The sequence below is a fragment of the Maniola hyperantus genome, chromosome 6 (assembly GCF_902806685.2).
Source record: "Maniola hyperantus chromosome 6, iAphHyp1.2, whole genome shotgun sequence".
NCBI lineage: Eukaryota > Metazoa > Arthropoda > Insecta > Lepidoptera > Nymphalidae > Maniola > Maniola hyperantus.
The window spans coordinates 3,141,758-3,159,711 of NC_048541.1; the positions used below are offsets into that span (position 1 = coordinate 3,141,758).

Consider the following 17,954-nt stretch of genomic DNA (forward strand, 5'->3'; position numbering starts at 1 on the left):
CTGAGAATTTTTCATAATTTTCTCAAAGGCGTGTGAAGGCTACCAATCTGCACTTGGCCAGAGTTGAGCGTGGTAGAGTATGGCTGAACCCTGTGACCAAAACATTCTGCGAGGAGACCCATGCTCAGTAGTGAGCGTCGATTGGTTGATCATGATGATAATGATGCTGAATTTTTTTACAGATGGCTTCCTAAGTTCGTTTTCCCTATACAACACGCTTGGGAAACTGGTAGCACCTGCGTCCACTGGAGAGATAGCCTGCGTCCATGGGGTTCGAGCCATCGCCACCGTGGCTCTGCTGTTGGCTCATAAGTTTCTACCAATCGGACTGACGCCTTACACCAACCGCTTGAAAATTAGTGAGGTAGGTTCACAATGATGTATTACACGAGTCACGACTGCCAGGAAAAAGGACTATAATAATTTTCTAAAGTCTCGACTTTTTCCGGTTTTGTTAGAAATCCCGTAGTAACTCTTTGATTTCACTGTATGAAAGTATTATGACTACCTCAAGTCTTTATCTGAGGTAAGTGGATGCTAAAAATTCCGTCAATTCTTGCTCTATTGCGGCGTGATGCCTACTGATGGCATTCATGATGGTTTGCTACAACAAACAAACACAATATCTAGGTACTATTGTTAGCGATGATTTTATTATTTGATACTTACCTACGCATTTGGCTTAGAACTCAAAATTTACTTCATATTTTTAAAAAAAACTCTAAAATACTAAAAAAGTTTGGATTGCAACAAAAGTTTTCACTATAAGAAACTTTTCAATGCCTAGACTGTATAAAATTTTGTTCTGAAACTGAGAATTTTATGTTATTTGATTACCATACTGAAATTGCCTACATAGTTTTTGTTATAATTTGGTTAAGTCTAGTTAGTTCTGATGACTAATTTTATCTATCTAATAGAGTTTGTAACTACGAGGGTAATTTACCTATAAAGGACTTGTCAGGGTCATTTTCAAAGGGGGTATGCCGTATGATTGGCGTAATTACGAAGTTTAAACAATATCTACGTAATAATTATTTTGTGAAATTAAATTACTTATCTAAAATAATTACGAATCATGGATCTTGTTTTATTGAAATCCCTCATCAATATCAATTCATCGCCAGACCACTGCTGAGCACGGGAATGAGAATGATTTAGGCCATAGTCCACCACGCTGGTCAAGTGCGGGTTAGCAGACATCACATACATTTGAGAACATCGTGGAAAACTCTCAGGTATGCAGGTTTCCTCACGATGTTTTCCTTCACCGTAAGAGCAAGTGATATTATTTAATTACTTAAAACGCACATAACTCCCAAAAATTTAGAGGCGTGTACACTGTACCCGGGATCGAACCCCCAACCTCCGAATAGGAGGCGAAAGTCCTAACCACTAGGCTATTACTGATTATCTTGTGTTTCTAACTACTCTTAAATTTTTAGACTTAAATAAAAAAAAATAGACATTTATGGGTTAATATTCGGGCAGCGCGTTTAACAAGTATATATGTATGCTATCCACAATCCAGCCTATCTTAGTAGCTTTTCTGCTTTTCCAGCTAGTGTCGTCTCCACTGCTGTCGTGGTGTAGAGCGGGATGGATGTTCACCGACTGTTTCCTCCTGATCAGCGGCACTCTCACCTCCTACCGCAAGTCTACCAGTGACTCAATGGCTTCCAAATTGCTATCGAGATATTTCAGGTAACTGCTCTATCCTGGGCTTTTCTTTTAAAAATAATATTTTAGCCATGTTTATCATCAGTACCTTTATTATAAATGGAAAGTGTGTTTGTTTGTTGGTTTGTTGGTTTATTGGTTTGTCCTCTAATCGCGTCGCAACGGTGCAACGAATTGACGTGATTTTTTGCATAGGTACTTATAGATAAAGACCTGGAGAGTGACAGAGGCTACTTTTTATCCCGGAAAATTAAAGAGTTCCCACGGGATTCTTAAAAATCTAATTCCACACGGGTCACGGGTGACATTGCGGGCATCGGTTAGTGACTAATATTCCTCTTTCCCCTCCATCTAAGCGTAATGCTTGTGCTAGGAGTAGGTACGACAATAGTGCAACGGTTGGGGTTTGAACCGCCGACCGGCTCCTTAACCAGGAATAAAATTATTATTTTTTTCCCTGCAAGAAATATTTAAAAAGAACGCCTGCCTGATTTTTCTTAGCAAAAACTTTTTGCCAAAACTTTACAATAATGTGTTGATAGGTGGTGCTAATTCCGACAATAATTATTTGTGTTTTTTTTTTTGCGTCTTGGATTGGTTCTCAGACAAATTAAAGTTCTTACTTACAAAATCATTGGTGATAGGCAAACTAGAAACCGTAATAGATTCGCGACTCCGCTCCACCTCAAGAAACTCTGAAAGTTGTGACTTGTGGGAATGAGTGTAGTGTAGGTACTTATTTTACTTGTAATCTTTTAACAAAATTCCTCAATCAATGTTAGTATTGCCTTTAGGCTTTAGATAAGTTTAAAAAATATACTAAATGTATGCTCCTGAAAAGAACGTGGATTTGAAGAACATAGCTCAGTCCAGCAATGCGCAGGACCGCAATCAAGATACGAATTGACGATTCAAAGTTCAAACAATTACCTACCTACCAAGAGTACCTACTTGAAACAGTTTATTTGAAAATAAAATCTTTCTATATTTATAAAAATTAACTAGGTAGTATTTAAAGTGAAAAACTGGACTACTGGACTAGCAACTAAAATATAAAAATGTTAACATTGTTTTTGGTAGACTTGTCAAATGAAAAATCTTGAGTCCTCCCTGTCTTTTTAATATTTTTTAGGGTTCCGTACCTCAAAAGGAAATCGGAACCCTTATAGGATCACTTTGTTGTCTGTCTGTCTGTCTGTCAGTCAAGAAACCTACAGGGTACTTCCCGTTGACCTAGAATCATGAAATTTGGCAGGTAGGTAGGTCTTATAGCAGACATTAGGGGAAAAATCTGAAAACCGTGAATTTGTGGTCAACAAAAAACACACAAAAAAATTAAATTGTGGTCGTGAACTAAAAATTAGTGTTTTCAATTGCTGAAGTAAGATAACTATATCAAGTGGGGGATCAATTGAAAGGTCTTCACCTGTGCATTCTAAAACAGATTTTTATTTATTTTTTTGCATCATAGTTTTTGAATTGTCGTGCAAAATGTCGAAAAAATACGACTATAGTCCGTACTATAGTCGTATTTTTTCGACATTTTGCAGGCTCGCGCAATGAGGGTTCCGTAACCCTCATTGCGCGAGCCTGACTCGCACTTGGCCGGTTTTTTTTCTAAATTGATTTCAGGTAGAATCTTGTATGAAATTTGCCCATGTTCTTGGAAGAATAATAATTTATGTTTGTTTGGCAGATTAACACCAGCTATGTTAGCTGTGCTAGTGTTCTACGCATACATCTGGGACAATATCTCGACGGGACCGATGTGGGGCACCTTGGTGACGAGGAATGCGGAGCTGTGCCAGCAGGGCTGGTGGTGGAACTTGCTGTACGTGCAGAATTACTTCGGCTTCGAAGATATGGTAAGGCTGTATTATTTACTAGCTGATGCCAGCAACAGCAGGGATGCAGGGAGCCGCTGGATCCAGGCGGCGCAAGACCGTGGCGTGTGGAAGTCCCTACAAGAGACCTATGTCCAGCAGTGGACGTCTATTGGTTGATGATGATGATGATGATGAAGAAGAAGATGATGATGATGATGATAATGATGATGATGATGATGAAGAAGATGATGATGATGATAATGATGATGATGATGATGATGATGATGATGATGCCAGCAACTGATAAGCTGTGATAGCCTAGTAGTTAGGAGTGTTAGGACGTCCGCCTTCGAATCGTAGGTCGGGGGTTCGATCCCGGGCACGCACCGCGTTTTAATTAATTAAATATCACTTGCTTTAACGGTGAAGGAAAACATCGTGAGGAAACCTGCATGCCCGAGAGTTCTCCATAATGTTCTCAAAGGTGTGTGAAGTCTACCAATCCGCACATGGCCAGCGTGGTAGTCTATGGTCAAAACCCTTCTCACGCTGAGAGGAGACCCGTGCTCTGTAGTGAGCCGGTGATTGGTTGATCATGATGATGATGATGATGATGATGATGATGATGATGATGATGATGCCAGCAACTTCGTTTGAGTGGGTATAATTTTTTCCTGATTTCCCGTTTTTCAAATATTTTAACATGAACTAACAAATCAATTTACTATTTCGATGTATTCAATGATAATAATTGATAAATAATGCCATTGAAATAGTAAAATATCATTTTAATTACGATTTATGAGTCTGTAGATTAGCTGTTAACAATCTTAGATATAACTAGATGATGCCCGCGACTTCGTCCGCGTCGATTTAGGTTTTTAAAAATCCCATGGGAACTCAGCCTATGTCCTTCCCCGGGATGCAAGCTATCTCTGTACCAAATTTCGTCAGAATCGGTTGAACGGTTGAGCCGTGAAAAGCTAGCAGACAGACAGACAGACAGACAGACCGACAGACAGACAGACACACTTTCGCATTTATAATATATATCGTCTTGTTCTAAATTCTAATTTTAAAAATCTAAGTATACAATATGTAAAAGGAAAGGTGAATGTGAAGAAGAGGTGATCTATCAACGCTCAGCTCAAAATACTAGACGGATCGGACAAGTAAACAAGGAAAAGACTGAATTTTTCAAAATTCTTACGGGATAGGGAATAAAGTAGGTACATTTACATTTACATTCACATAACTCCGAAAACGACGACCTCCCTGGCGCAGTGGTGAGCGCTGTGGTCTTAATAGTGGGAGGTCCCGGGTTCGATTCCTGGCAGGGGTTTGGAATTTTATAATTTCTAAATTTCTGATCTAGTCTGGTGGGAGGTTTCAGCCGTGGCTCGTTACCACCCTACCGGCAAAGCCGTGCCGCCAAGCGATTTAGCGTTCCGGTACGATGCTGTGTAGAAACCAAAGGGGTATGGGTTTAATAAAAACTGCCATACCCCTTCCAGGTTAGCCCGCTATCATCTTAGACTGCATCATCACTTACCACCAGGTGAGATTGCAGTCAAGGGCTAACTTGTATCTGAATAAAAAAATAAAAAAAAAGATAGAGGCCCCGGTTGACTTACGACCTCCCGAATAGGAGGCGGAGGCTATTACGGTTTACAGTAGGTAGGTACTTACCGAACTTAAATTAAATAAAAATAGTAAGTAGGTACCCATTTGCTAACGTACTATTTCCGTGAAAACTGCTCGAAAAATCGGGCCGCAAATATCGCACTCCTTCATCAAAACTGAGACAACTCAAAAATCGTCAGTTTTGAGTTATCATTGTATTCGAATGCTCGGTGATCATACGCAACTCTCCAATGTTACCTTGAAAGATTTGTCGCTGGATTCTTTTGTTGACTCAACGCATGCCAGCCTTTCCTATTTAAATAAATGTACCTATTGTTAGTTTAATTTCGATAGTCTTAGGAAGTGTAGGTATTATCATGAACGAAAACGTAGATATTTTGAATTGTGAAGTTTTGATGAAAAAGTATACCTGAGTTAATTTGAGTTGTTATAGTGTTGGTGAATTGTCTGCCATAAAACTTCGAGATATTTCGACTTGTTCCAGTTTTGTTTGATAGGGAACGTATATTATTATATAAATATTTTGTTACTATTTTGACTTGACTTTTGATGGATAAACATCAAGTTCATCATCAACAAGTTACGACCCTGTAGTGTAACAACTTGAAAATATTGATTTTCGGTAAAAATGATTGACTCTTAGCCCTAGTTTATAATATACAGTGCTATTTTACAACCTATTTATGATCTGAATAAAAATTGAGTTTAATGACTTCCGTAACAAAAATGCAGTACTTAATACGTTTTTTCTTCTTCTGAAAAATCACTTTTTTGTGTTGTCTCAGTTTTGATCTAGGTGTGCAAATATGTTCGCCGATTCCGAGGAAGCGAGCGGAATAAGTTAGGAGGGAATTTAAATATTCTCATTCGTATGAATGAAGTTTCTGAGTACTTACTGCATTTCTGATTTTTTGTACCATTTGCATATATTAACTTTATTGTATAACAGTTAGGTGATAAAGTTTTTTTTTGTTTTAAATAGGTTAAGTTTTTACACAATGCTCGCTTTATGACTAATTTCCGTGATTACATAGTACTGTACATATTATACTACTTTTAGATAGTATTTTTAGGGTTCTGTACCGCAAAAGCATAAAAGGAAATCACTTCGTTGTCTGTCTGTCAAGAAACCTATAGGGTACTTCCCGTTGACCTGGCAGGTAGATAGGTCTTATAGTACACGTAAGGGAAAAATACGAAAACCGTGAAATTTGTGGTTACGTTACAAAAAAAATTAAAATGTGATCATGAACAACTATAATTAGTATTTTCAACTTTTAAAGTAAGATTACTATACCAAATGGGGTACTTATCATATGAAAGGGCATTACCTGTACATTATAAAACAGCTTAATTTTAATTTTAATGCATAATAGTTTCAAAATGTCAAAAAAAAATACGACTGTAGTACGGAACCCCGGTGCGCGAGTTTGACTCGCACTTAGTCATTTTTTTAGTATAATGAATGATATAATGAATGAATTATTTTGTCGACATTATTTTGTAAGTAGATAGGTACCTATACCAAAAATGAATGTATTGAACACTTAAATAAACCTACTTCGTGAAATGTTCTACTCCTAAATGATAATGAAACCCGTATAGAATTGCACTGATAAGTTTAACTTCTACGATTTTTTTAAATTGAAATTGAACCTATTACTAACGGGGAAGAAATGAAAACTATTTTAGAAATTCGCTTTCAATGTAAATTGAACCCACCATAGATTGACGATGTGAATGCGGGGTTGTACTGCAATTGGTACATATTCAAGGGGTTTACAAATGCAACTTTATTTTCAGTGCGCACCCCAAACCCACCACATGGCGATAGACTTCCAGCTCACAATCCTGGGCGGGATACTGGTGTGGGCGATCCAGTCCGACGTGCCCTTCTCCAGCACTGTGATGCAGCTGCTTCATCTCCTGGCGGCCTACTCCAGATACACCACCTATAGAGACCACCGGCTCACGGCTCTGGCTTACCAGGGAGTTAGGTATGTCATACTACACAAATTAAAACACTACTGCACGTAGGTATAAGTCCTCCTTCCTTGCCGACCTTTCAGGAATTTGTTGGTCCGCCCCTTGAATAACCCCATGTTGTAATCTAGTGGGAACACCGCCAATGGGAGTTGATGATGGGGACACAGTTTGCATGTGCGTGTTTGACGACCTCCCTGGCGCAGTCGTGAGCGCTGTGGTCTTATTAGTGGGAGGTCCCGGGTTCGATTCCTGGCAGGGGTTTGGAATTTTATAATTTCTAAATTTCTGGTCTGGTGGGAGGTTTCAGCCATGGCTAGTTACCACCCTACCGGCAAAGCCGTGCCGCCAAGCGATTTAACGTTCCGGTACGATGCCGTGTAGAAACCAAAGGGGTACGGGTTTAATAAAAACTGCCATATCCCTTCCAGGTTAGCCCGCTATCATCTTAGACTGCATCATCACTTACCATCAGGTGAGATTGCAGTCAAGGGCTAACTTGTATCTGAATTAAAAAAAAAAAAAAAAAAAAAAGGTGGTGAGGGTGAAATTGCTTACGATGGCGCGCGGTGTGGTTGTAGACAAAGGAGGGTGGAATAAGTTCAAAAAGCTCTTTAGAGCACTCTCCATTATAAAGGCGATAGAACACGCATAGAAAACTTCATAGTCGCAGATCGTTCCTCCCAGTGTTGGGGACAATATGCAGAGAAATTTGCAGCTTTTATAAAATATCGAAGGTCTGGCTCGCGCTGGGTCTCTCTCTAAAACATAATAGGTACCTACTTAAAACAGTACCTAAAAGCTAATATTATAAGACGTATAAAATAGCTCTGTCCCTAGACCTTATTAGACTTTATTTTTAATGCACGGAACGGAACTAAAATTCGATAGAATTAAAATAAATCATTTCAATAAGTCACCAAAATTTTCGCCGTTACCTAAATCAAACAAGTTTTTATTTACTTCGAAAATCAATGGGAACTACATTTATAATATTACTTAGTATGGATTTTTTACATACGTTTCCATACTCAGTTTACATAATATATTTTATTGTAAAGTGATTTGCAATAGTTGCGTAATTAATTATACCAAGGCCACACATTTTTATGATTCATACAATTATTCTTATTATGTTGATTTGCATAATACGTACGTAACTACAACTACTTACATATTTTCTGCTATTTTAAGTTAAAAGTATGTAGAGTTATAAATAAAAACATTCTATTCTATTCTATTCTATTCTATTCTAAATCAATAAATAACTTGAGCACTTGAGAATTTTTTGTGATCAGAAACCAATGACGTCTATATATACCTACATATATGACACATATAAGTCATTATCAGAAACACATTATGTATCTAAATATACATATAAAAGGAAAAGCTGACTGACTGACTGACTGATCTATCAACGCACAGCTCAAACTACTGGACGGGTCGGGCTGAAATTTGACACGCAGATAAACAAGTGACATTTTAAATTCTTAAAACGCTAAAGTGCGAAAAGTTAGAGGTGAGTGCCCAGGATCGAACCCCCGACCAGGCAGTAGGCTTTTACTGCTTTAATACAGCTTATATCTACAATATAATAAAGTATAGTCCGTGAAAAATGACTCCTTACGAGCCATTTTAACTCTATGGGTCAGTTATCATGTCAAAAGTACGGTTCACCTTTAAAAATATAAGGAGTAACTACTAAAATCGTACTTTTGACATGAAATTTGACACAAAAGTTAAAATTTACGCGTTATATATCTATAGTGTATTTATGAGTCAGTTTACTTTTACTGGGTTTTTTTCAATTGTTTTCACATTTAAATCTGTGCCTTGTTTTCTATATAAGTCTTTATTGAGAAATGCGGAAGAAATCCTGTTTATATGAACTTTGGATGACAGGGAAATACCTACCAGGTACTTTCTAAAATACACACTATATGTAAAGCTCTTTTGTATTAAAGTTCAATGTCAATTTTGTTGTTCTTCCTCGTCATAAGTACCTAACACACCTCGTAACAAATTCATTATAGAATTTACATAAAAATCTTAGATGGATTTAAACGTAGGCGTTACTTTGCGGAAATCCATGATATCCATGGAACAACAAGCTTAATTCGTTATAGTCCGCCAAAACAGATCTGTATGGTACAAACAAAGCGATATGCATCGCTACCGCTCGCACTACTAATCATGTAGGACAAGCAAGCAGCCAAGCAAGCAAGACGCACACAAGCATTAACAGCACACAAACGTGAAACACACTCAATGTACGTTTCACTCCAACACCGGAGCATCCTCAGGAGATGTAGACTCTATAATACAGAGTAGAAAGACAGCTGGTCTGTGATCTCCCTTTAGCCTTTAGCATGCTATTACTTTATTCTGTGCCCGACTGAAACCGCGCGCGGCCGCGAAATCTTGGGAGGCGACACTTGCAGGTCTGTCTGTCCGTCGTGTCTGTCAAGAAAACCTATAGGGTACTTCCCGTTGACCTAGAATCATGAAATTTGATAGGTAGGTAGGTCTTATAGCAGACATAGGGGAAAAATCTGAATACCGTGAATTTGTGGTTACATCACAAAAAAAAATTAAAATGTGTTTTGAACAAAATGTAAATAGTATTTTCAACTTAGATGACTATATCAAGTGGAGTATCATTAAAAGGGTTACCTATACATTCTAAAACAGATTTTTATTTATTTTTGATTTATCGTGTCAAATGTCGAAAAAATACGACTTAGTACGGAACCCTCGGTGCGCGAGTCTGAATCGAACTTGGCCAATTTTTTTGAAATAGCCCTTCTAGAGGTGCTAATAAAATTTAGTTCAATGGTTTTTGTTGTTCCAGTGTCAGTCAGCTGTATAGAACGGGTCGTTTGAGCTACACTTCTATCCTCCATCGATGTTCTCCATACTTGATTGGTCTGAGCCTGGGTCTGACACTTAGAAAGTCAACCAGTATTTCAAAGGTATATCTACGGTATATTTCATTTTTAAGGCTAAGATCGAGTATTTACATTCCAGAACTCTGTAGAAAGTCTCTAACTACTTCCATGCAAAATATCACGTAGTTTCGATTATTTGTTTGCTTCGTAATTGAAGGACATTTTTATATATAGAGATTAGTTGGGATTTATTATACTTTACTAATCTAACTTAATCGATGACATTACAAAATATTATATTAGCTAGTGAATATTTTGTATTTGTAATTTTAGCAAAAGGTGCAGCGCAACAGTTTCCACATAGATGCAGTTTTATCAGACTATTAAAATTTGAACGTACATATTATAATTTTAAATCAAATTATTAGTCTAGACTCTGGAGTAATATGTTCCTTGCCTTTCTAACATAAAAAGGCCACTTTACTACTTATAAGCTAACACCAGCATTTTTAAAATTTGTCTATCTTGGTCATAAAATACCCACTCAGTCTTTGTACAGTTGGATCCAGTCATATTGATTAATTTGTATTAATCCACAAATAAGTAGTTAAAAAATGAATTATCAATTTTTAGGACATCATAAATTAATACATACGCGTTTTTACGCATTGCATCTACTTTCTGTTTTTTTTAATTGCTTTTAAACAAGCAAGCACGTTACCAAATATTCTGCAGCACCAAAGCATCATCTATGTCAGTTTTTGAGGAGGTTTTATACTCCACTTGAATAGCCCCAAATTGTAATTTGAGGAAACAGCTCAGGTGGAGCTGGTTCTAGAATTCACAAGTATACGTGCCAAAAAAAGACCTGGAATAATGGGAGGTGGAAGAAAACTAGTATCCAGATGAAAAGGACGATTTTTATTCTAAAAGATAAGCTGCTATCGGAGAACAGAGAAGCTGGAACTATAACTAATTTAATGAGCTCCCAAGAAAGTCTATTCTGCTTTCCTTGCAGATTTTTCTAAAGATTGTGCAATCAGAACAATCTCCATTCTATTTCTACCTAAAGACAATAAGTTGTATCATTTTGTTTGATGCTGCTACCATTTATTGTTTCGTATGATTCCAGATCCTATCGTTCTTCGGTTGGTTCATTTGTAGTATTCTATGGAGCCTGGTTCTGTGGGCTGGAGCGGATTCAGGATACTTCGACTACCGATATGATGTCACATTCGCCGCCATATATGCCACTCTTGCCCCATTGGCCACTGCTTTGGGCTTCGCTTGGATCATTTATGCTGTCCATAAGAATTCATCCGGTAAGTAACATTTTGTATAGCAGCGGTCGGTAACCTTTTAGCAGGCAATAGTGTACAATTTTCTCTAAAAGATACTCGCAGCTCCCTCTGAGAACCAAAATAAACTTTTCATAACCCTTTTCAACATTTCAAGTTAACGTAGATATAATTATTGCTATAACACCTATTCAGAACTCTGTTTTTTACTAAGATAGATATAGGTGCAAGCTAAAATAATGAGAGACACTTCCAATATATTTTGTGTTTCATTGGTGTTTAAAATTGCCCGAAAAGGAAAACCTTCAAGAAAATAAGCACATCATTATTTTTAACACTGTGGCTAACATCCTACTTCCTATTACTTACTACTTATTATACTACTACTTATTATAATATTATAAAACCGGCCAAGTGCGAGTCAGGCTCGCGCAATGAGGGTTCCGTACTATAGTCGTATTTTTTCGACATTTTGCACGATAATTCAAAAACTATAATGCATAAAAATAAATAAAAATCTGTTTTAGAATGTACAGGTGAAGACCTTTCATATGATACCCCACTTGATATAGTCACTCACTTCGAAAGTTGAAAATACTAATTATTAGTTGACCACAATTTTTTTTTGTGTGATCTAACTCTAAATTCACGGTTTTCAGATTTTTCCCCAAATGTCAGCTATAAGATCTACCTACCTGCCAAATTTCAAGATTCTAGGTCAACGGGAAGTACCCTGTAGGTTTCTTGACAGACAGACGGACAGACAGACAGACAGACAGACAGACAACAAAGTGATCCTATAAGGGTTCCGTTTTTCCTTTTGAGGTACGGAACCCTAAAAATGCGCATAAGTGTGTTTGTGAAATGTCCTTTATCACGTCGCAACGTAGCAACGGATCGACGTGATTTTTAGGGTTAGGGTAGACCTCAAAAGGAAAAACGGAACCCTTATAGGACCACTTTGTTGTCTGTCTATCAAGAAACCTACAGGGTGAAGTACCCTGTAGGTTTCTTTCCGTTGACTTAGAATCATGGAATTTGGCAGGTAGGTAGGTCTTAAAACAGGCATAAGGGGGAAAATCTGAAAACCGCGAATTTAGGGTTACATCACACAAATAATTAATTATGGTAATGAACTAATAATTAGTATTTTCAATTTTCGAAGTAAGCTATAACTAATCAAGTGGGCTATCATATGAAAGGGTTTTACCTGTGCATTCTAAAACAGATTTTTATTTATTTTTATGCATCATAGTTTTTGAGTTAACGTGTAAAATGTCGATAAAATACGATTGTAGTACGGAACCCTCGGTGAGCGAGCCTGACTCGCTCTTGGCCGGTTTTTCTTATTGTTTTAGGTAGGTATATCATTATGATCGTTTAAATGATTGGTAATTTAACCTATTTCAGGGTTCCTCTCTCTCGTATTGAGCAGCCGACCGCTTCTGTTCATCAGTCGAATCTCGTATGCTCTTTACCTTATACAGTTCATTGTATACCTAACCAACACTGCCACAGTTCGATCGCCTAAGGAATTCTCACTTACGACATTGGTAAGTTCGTTTTGATCATTATTTTAGCGTATTGTTTTATTTAGATAATGGCGCCGATTCTCTTGGCTTTCTCTAAACTAAATTTAGAGTATATGCATCTTTTTCTTTTTATAATTGCTAAAAAAGGACGGAACATGAATTTTACATTAATAGACTCTAAATTTTAGTGCACGCTACGAATTTAAGCAATAGGCTCGCTACTGGCGCCGATTCTGTTGTCTTTCTGTAAACTAAATTTAGAGTATCTGCATCTTTTTCTTTTTAATATTGCTAGAATGGGACGGAACATGAATTTTACATTTAAAGACTCTAAATTTTAGTGCACGCTACAAATTTAAACTATAGGTTCGCAACCGACAGCTCAAGTCACGAGGTTTGACAGTTCTAAATTAAATTTAAACCTGTCAAACTGTGTCTGTCCTTTTCATATTACATTCTCTAAAATTTAGGTGTGCTCAGAATCAGCACCATTATATTATTATATTCAATTAGCTATAGAAGGCAATAACACTAAGAATAAAGTATTTTAGGCGATAAATACTATAAATAGAGTATTGTAGACTAAAATGTATTGTGTCTTGACTCTTGTGTCACATCATCTGTATCACGACCATCAAAAAGAGTCCTACAATAGTAGTACCTACCTATTTTTTCATTTTTGAATTTCACTTACCATGCGGTCAAAATAAGGAAAAATGATTTATTATTACTTTACATTATGACGTCTTAGGTCCAGTGGCGAGACAGGTGGTTAATAAATTTACGTTGTTTATGCAAAAATTTTGACTACCAATAAGTCAATCTTCATACTTCCGTGATAAAGGTTAAAGGTAAAATTTTGGTCAAATGGTACTTAGTAGACACTAATAATTGTGCAATCAAATACCCATTTCGTCAAAGTTTAACGGTAAAAGAGGCTTGTCATGCAACTGGAACGTAGCTGATAATTTTATTTTAGTTAAATATTAATACTTTCCACATATTTTGCTAAACTACGAGTAAATGTAGAAGAAAACATGCAATAAATAAGTATGCAATTACTTTCCTTGAAAACTGTATTTTTTATCAAGATCGAGTTATTGAGTTTCCTATTTTTATCTTGATCACGTTAATATTTAGTTTTGTCTTTTACTTGTACTTGGCGATTATCGTAATAAGTACAAGTAAAAACACATTTAACTACAAACAAAATAGTTAAAACTAAAGTCTTTAGACGAAAAACGTTAATCTAAAAAAAATAAAGCAGATCCAAAACTGACCCTTGACTGCTGCGATGACCTTGACCTGATAAAATACATATCCACTTTCTATGTAGTTTAAGATGGAAACTGACGGCCTGACGGCATAATAATATGTTCAGTTATACCTAAACAAAATTTAAAATTAGAAAAAATTAATCCTTTACATTGATTTCCTTCCAGGTCGACCTTCAAGAAATTTTCATTATACTACTATCTGCGATTCTTTTGACAATTACACTAGTTATTCCATTACAATCGGTACCAAAAATATCTTTTGAAACTAAAACTGAAACTGAAGAAGAGAATAAAGCAGAAAAAGAAACGATTGAGCATAATGATACCCAAAATAAAGTAGAAAATGATATAAAAACTGAGAAAGATCAGGTTATAAGGGAAGTTCCACAAAGGAGATCATTTATGGCTCATAGAGAAGTTCTTGAAGAAATTCCGGAAGTAGATGTAGAATATGAAGCACAGAGAGATTCACATGAGGCTTTAGAAGAGATTTTAGAAGAAGAAGATGATTTAGATGAAGAAATGGAAGAAAGAGAAGATGAAGATTTGGAAATTATTGAGGAGGAACAAGGTGAGGACGAGGAAGGTCCAGAAGGAAATGAATACCTGTCTCGCTCTATCACAGGGGATAGTGAACAAGATATAGATGAATGGGAATGGACAGCGGACGGAAATGGTAGAGGGAGTCAGCATTATCGATACAGCAGATAACAAAATTATGATGATTAAATAAAACTTTTCGAATATTAAAAAATGTGTTTTTTTTAAATTTTACTCTGCAGTTTTTAAAAGGGATTTGAAAAAAATAAGTACTCAACATTTTCGAATGAATTTGATCGCAAAATGAATTAAGTCACAAAATTTCTATCTGAGAGTTATATGAAATTCTGAAAATATTTAATTTATAGTTTTGTATTTTTCAAGTATGTAATATTAAAATTTAACAAAATTTAATTCAAACATAACATTGTTTAGAGTAGACGACAGTTTAGACACCAACCTAGTAGATAATATTAGGTATTATTATAAATCCACGAACCAGATTATTTTTATCGGTTTTGGTAGACGCTGTAATGATAAAATTCATGAATAAATTTAAATAATTTACATTAGGTCACCATGATTATTAGAAAATATTTAAACTTTGCTAATAAGACAATTTTAGGGCCTAAATCTGCTAATAAATGTCTAAATAATTAATATTAATTATTGAAATATAATTGTACATCGATTACAGTCGAACATTCTGATCTATGATGTAATATCCATAATATTATTATGTATTTTCCAATGTTTCAAGCCAATGAATAAATTAGTTATTATTTAAAACTAGCTGCCCCGGCGAACTTCGTACAACTTAACAGTCGATTCTTTTTCAGGTAATTTAAAAAAAATTCTCTCCGTAAGAACCATCCTCGTACTTCAAGGAATATTATAAAAAAAGAATTAGCGAAATCGGTTCAGCTGTTCTCGAGATTTGCGATCAGCAACACATTTAGCGATTCATTTTTATATATAGAGATATTGTAAAATGACTTTTTATTATATAATATTAATAAAAAGCAATAATGTTATAATAATAATAAATGAATGAAAAACCATTCGGAAGCAGTAATAACATTGACGTAAAGGCATTGCGGTTAATCTGGAAGGTTATTTTAAATAGTAAGTTTAATAAATAAAAAAGCTATAAAATTTTTTGCCTTGATTACATTTTATGCACGAAACTTACGTGTCCGCAATTTTTAAAAATAGCAGATGAACGGAAAATAGGTCATACTTATTTTAGTGCTTTCGACTTGAAAATAATTTTTAAGGACATATGGATCCACAACCTGTGACAATAGAAGCGTGAAGGTGGAAGCAACTGTGGGAGCTTTCATTTGCCCACAAGAAAGTGTAGGAAGTAGTGAAGATTTGAAAATAGCAACTTCTAGGTTTCTTCCCTGCCTTTTTTACCCGACTTCGGAGGAGGTTGTCATTTCAGTGTTTTAAAGTAGAATATGCTTTCCGACCCAGTGGTAGAGCCACGCCACGAACGTAGCATAAGAGTCACCAATTTTCCTATTAGAAATTTGTTTTTTTAGGAATTACAGCTTACAAACATTATATATAATTTACGCGTGCAACCAACTTTAGAAAATTTCTAATCAAGAAGGTATGGCTCAAAAAAATCTTAGTAACTCACAAAACGAGCCTTTAAATTCCATACAAAATGTCCTTATAGCACGCAAAGAATAGCCTCGACAAAACAATGGCAATTACAATAGAGTAATGGTCACAGGACACTATGAACAAAGCGGTGACTTAGTTTATTTCATTGATCAAGCCTCGAAGGCTGTGATTCAGTCGGTAAACAGAAGCGGCGCGCGCGCACGCCTCCATAATGATCTCGATCGGAGTGCTCGTCCTAGCGATCGCGATTGCCGCCACCGCCGGGCAGAAATATAACGAGACGAACATCGACCAACAGGTTTTGAAACGTCTCAACCATATTATTAACGCAACCGGTCATTTGGACCCTCGGGATATAGCCCGACTCAATCGCACTGCTCACAATCTAGGTCTCGATAGGGACTTAATTGCCAAACTGTCAGAAAGGTTGAAAAATGAGATGGATGTGAAAAGAAAACACGATCCAAATTACAATTTATACGAAGATGGTACAGGGAATAGTGAGGCTTCTAGAGTCGATGTTGTTGAGGAATCTCCGGATTATGCTTCCTCGGTAGTGCTTGCCAGCGATCTGCTGGCCCTATCGAGTGCTGTGGCGAACGTGAAGGAGCAAATTTGCCGGGAACAAGGATACAGGTTTCTGGATGGACTACTTCTGAATAAGAGATGGGCCTTGAAGAGTAAGTTTCATTTGTTTTCTTAGTGACCATAGTGGATTTCTAACAATTTTTATAAAACGGGCCAAGTGCGAGTCAGATTCGATACAGTCGTATTTTTTCGACATTTTGCACGATAAATCAAAAACTATTATGCATAAAAATAAATAAAAATCTGTTTTAGAAATTACAAATATATCCCTTTCATAATAAATGATACCCCACTTGAAATAGTTATATAAATTATTACTTTGAAAATTGAAAATACTAATTACCTATTACTTTATGAACGCATTTTTTATGTAACCTCAAATTCATTATTTTCAGATTTATTCCTTTACTTGTGCTATAAAAACCTACACTTACCAAATTTCATGATTCTAGGTAAACGGGAAGTAGGTACCCACCCTACTCTATAGGTTTTCTTGACAGACACGACAGACAGAAAACAAAGTGATCCTATAAGGGTTCCTTTTTGCTTTTGATGTACGGAACCGTAAAAAGAACTTAAGCCTTTTGCCCTTCTAAATTGGCTTAGGAAAGATTTCTTTAGTGAGTCTAACGACCGCTAAGCTATTTAGCATTCCCGTACAACTGTTGAGACGAGTATAGCAACCAACACGAGGTGTCCTGCCATAATATCCATATGGCATACCGGTTCACATTTTATTTATTTGTTTGTTTACAGCGGTTACGCACTCATTTGATCCGAGTCCGTGTAAATACGTTCCGTAGTAGTCATAGAACTATTTGTGTGGTAGCTTGACGTAGATATTTATATCCATAGGCTTAGAATTTTTTCGTCACGTTTGTTACGTTTATATCCGTATTTTGACAGATTCGGATTGGATGAGTGCATTGTTTTGTACTAGTGATTGTCAATAATTGTCATCAATAACCATGCGTAAGGCTGTCAACGATAATTAATTAATTAGGTGCAGGACTGACCTTAAAAAATATCGTCCATGTGATCAAAAATTGATAACCTATAA

At 36.3% G+C, this 17,954-nt stretch overlaps 3 protein-coding genes across 3 annotated transcripts in view; 2 read left to right on the plus strand and 1 right to left on the minus strand.

Annotated features, from left to right (window-relative positions):
- Positions 1 to 14,885, plus strand: part of LOC117983290 (nose resistant to fluoxetine protein 6-like) — a 29,722-nt gene extending 14,837 nt beyond the window's left edge. Inside the window, exons 5-12 of the mRNA XM_034969790.2 lie at positions 183 to 364; positions 1,562 to 1,704; positions 3,377 to 3,545; positions 6,954 to 7,147; positions 9,988 to 10,108; positions 11,157 to 11,346; positions 12,733 to 12,875; positions 14,297 to 14,885. Of these exons, the coding sequence (XP_034825681.1) occupies positions 183 to 364; positions 1,562 to 1,704; positions 3,377 to 3,545; positions 6,954 to 7,147; positions 9,988 to 10,108; positions 11,157 to 11,346; positions 12,733 to 12,875; positions 14,297 to 14,842 (1,688 nt within the window). The 3' untranslated portion in view covers positions 14,843 to 14,885. The remainder of the gene's footprint in view (positions 1 to 182; positions 365 to 1,561; positions 1,705 to 3,376; positions 3,546 to 6,953; positions 7,148 to 9,987; positions 10,109 to 11,156; positions 11,347 to 12,732; positions 12,876 to 14,296) is intronic.
- LOC117982930 (neurotrimin-like) overlaps positions 1 to 17,954 on the minus strand; it is a 563,100-nt gene that overhangs the window by 118,095 nt on the left and 427,051 nt on the right. The gene's annotated exons all lie outside the window — the stretch shown is intronic.
- LOC117983291 (nose resistant to fluoxetine protein 6-like) overlaps positions 16,491 to 17,954 on the plus strand; it is a 53,327-nt gene continuing 51,863 nt past the window's right edge. Inside the window, exon 1 of the mRNA XM_034969792.2 lies at positions 16,491 to 16,986. Within this exon, the coding sequence (XP_034825683.1) occupies positions 16,518 to 16,986 (469 nt within the window). The 5' untranslated portion in view covers positions 16,491 to 16,517. The remainder of the gene's footprint in view (positions 16,987 to 17,954) is intronic.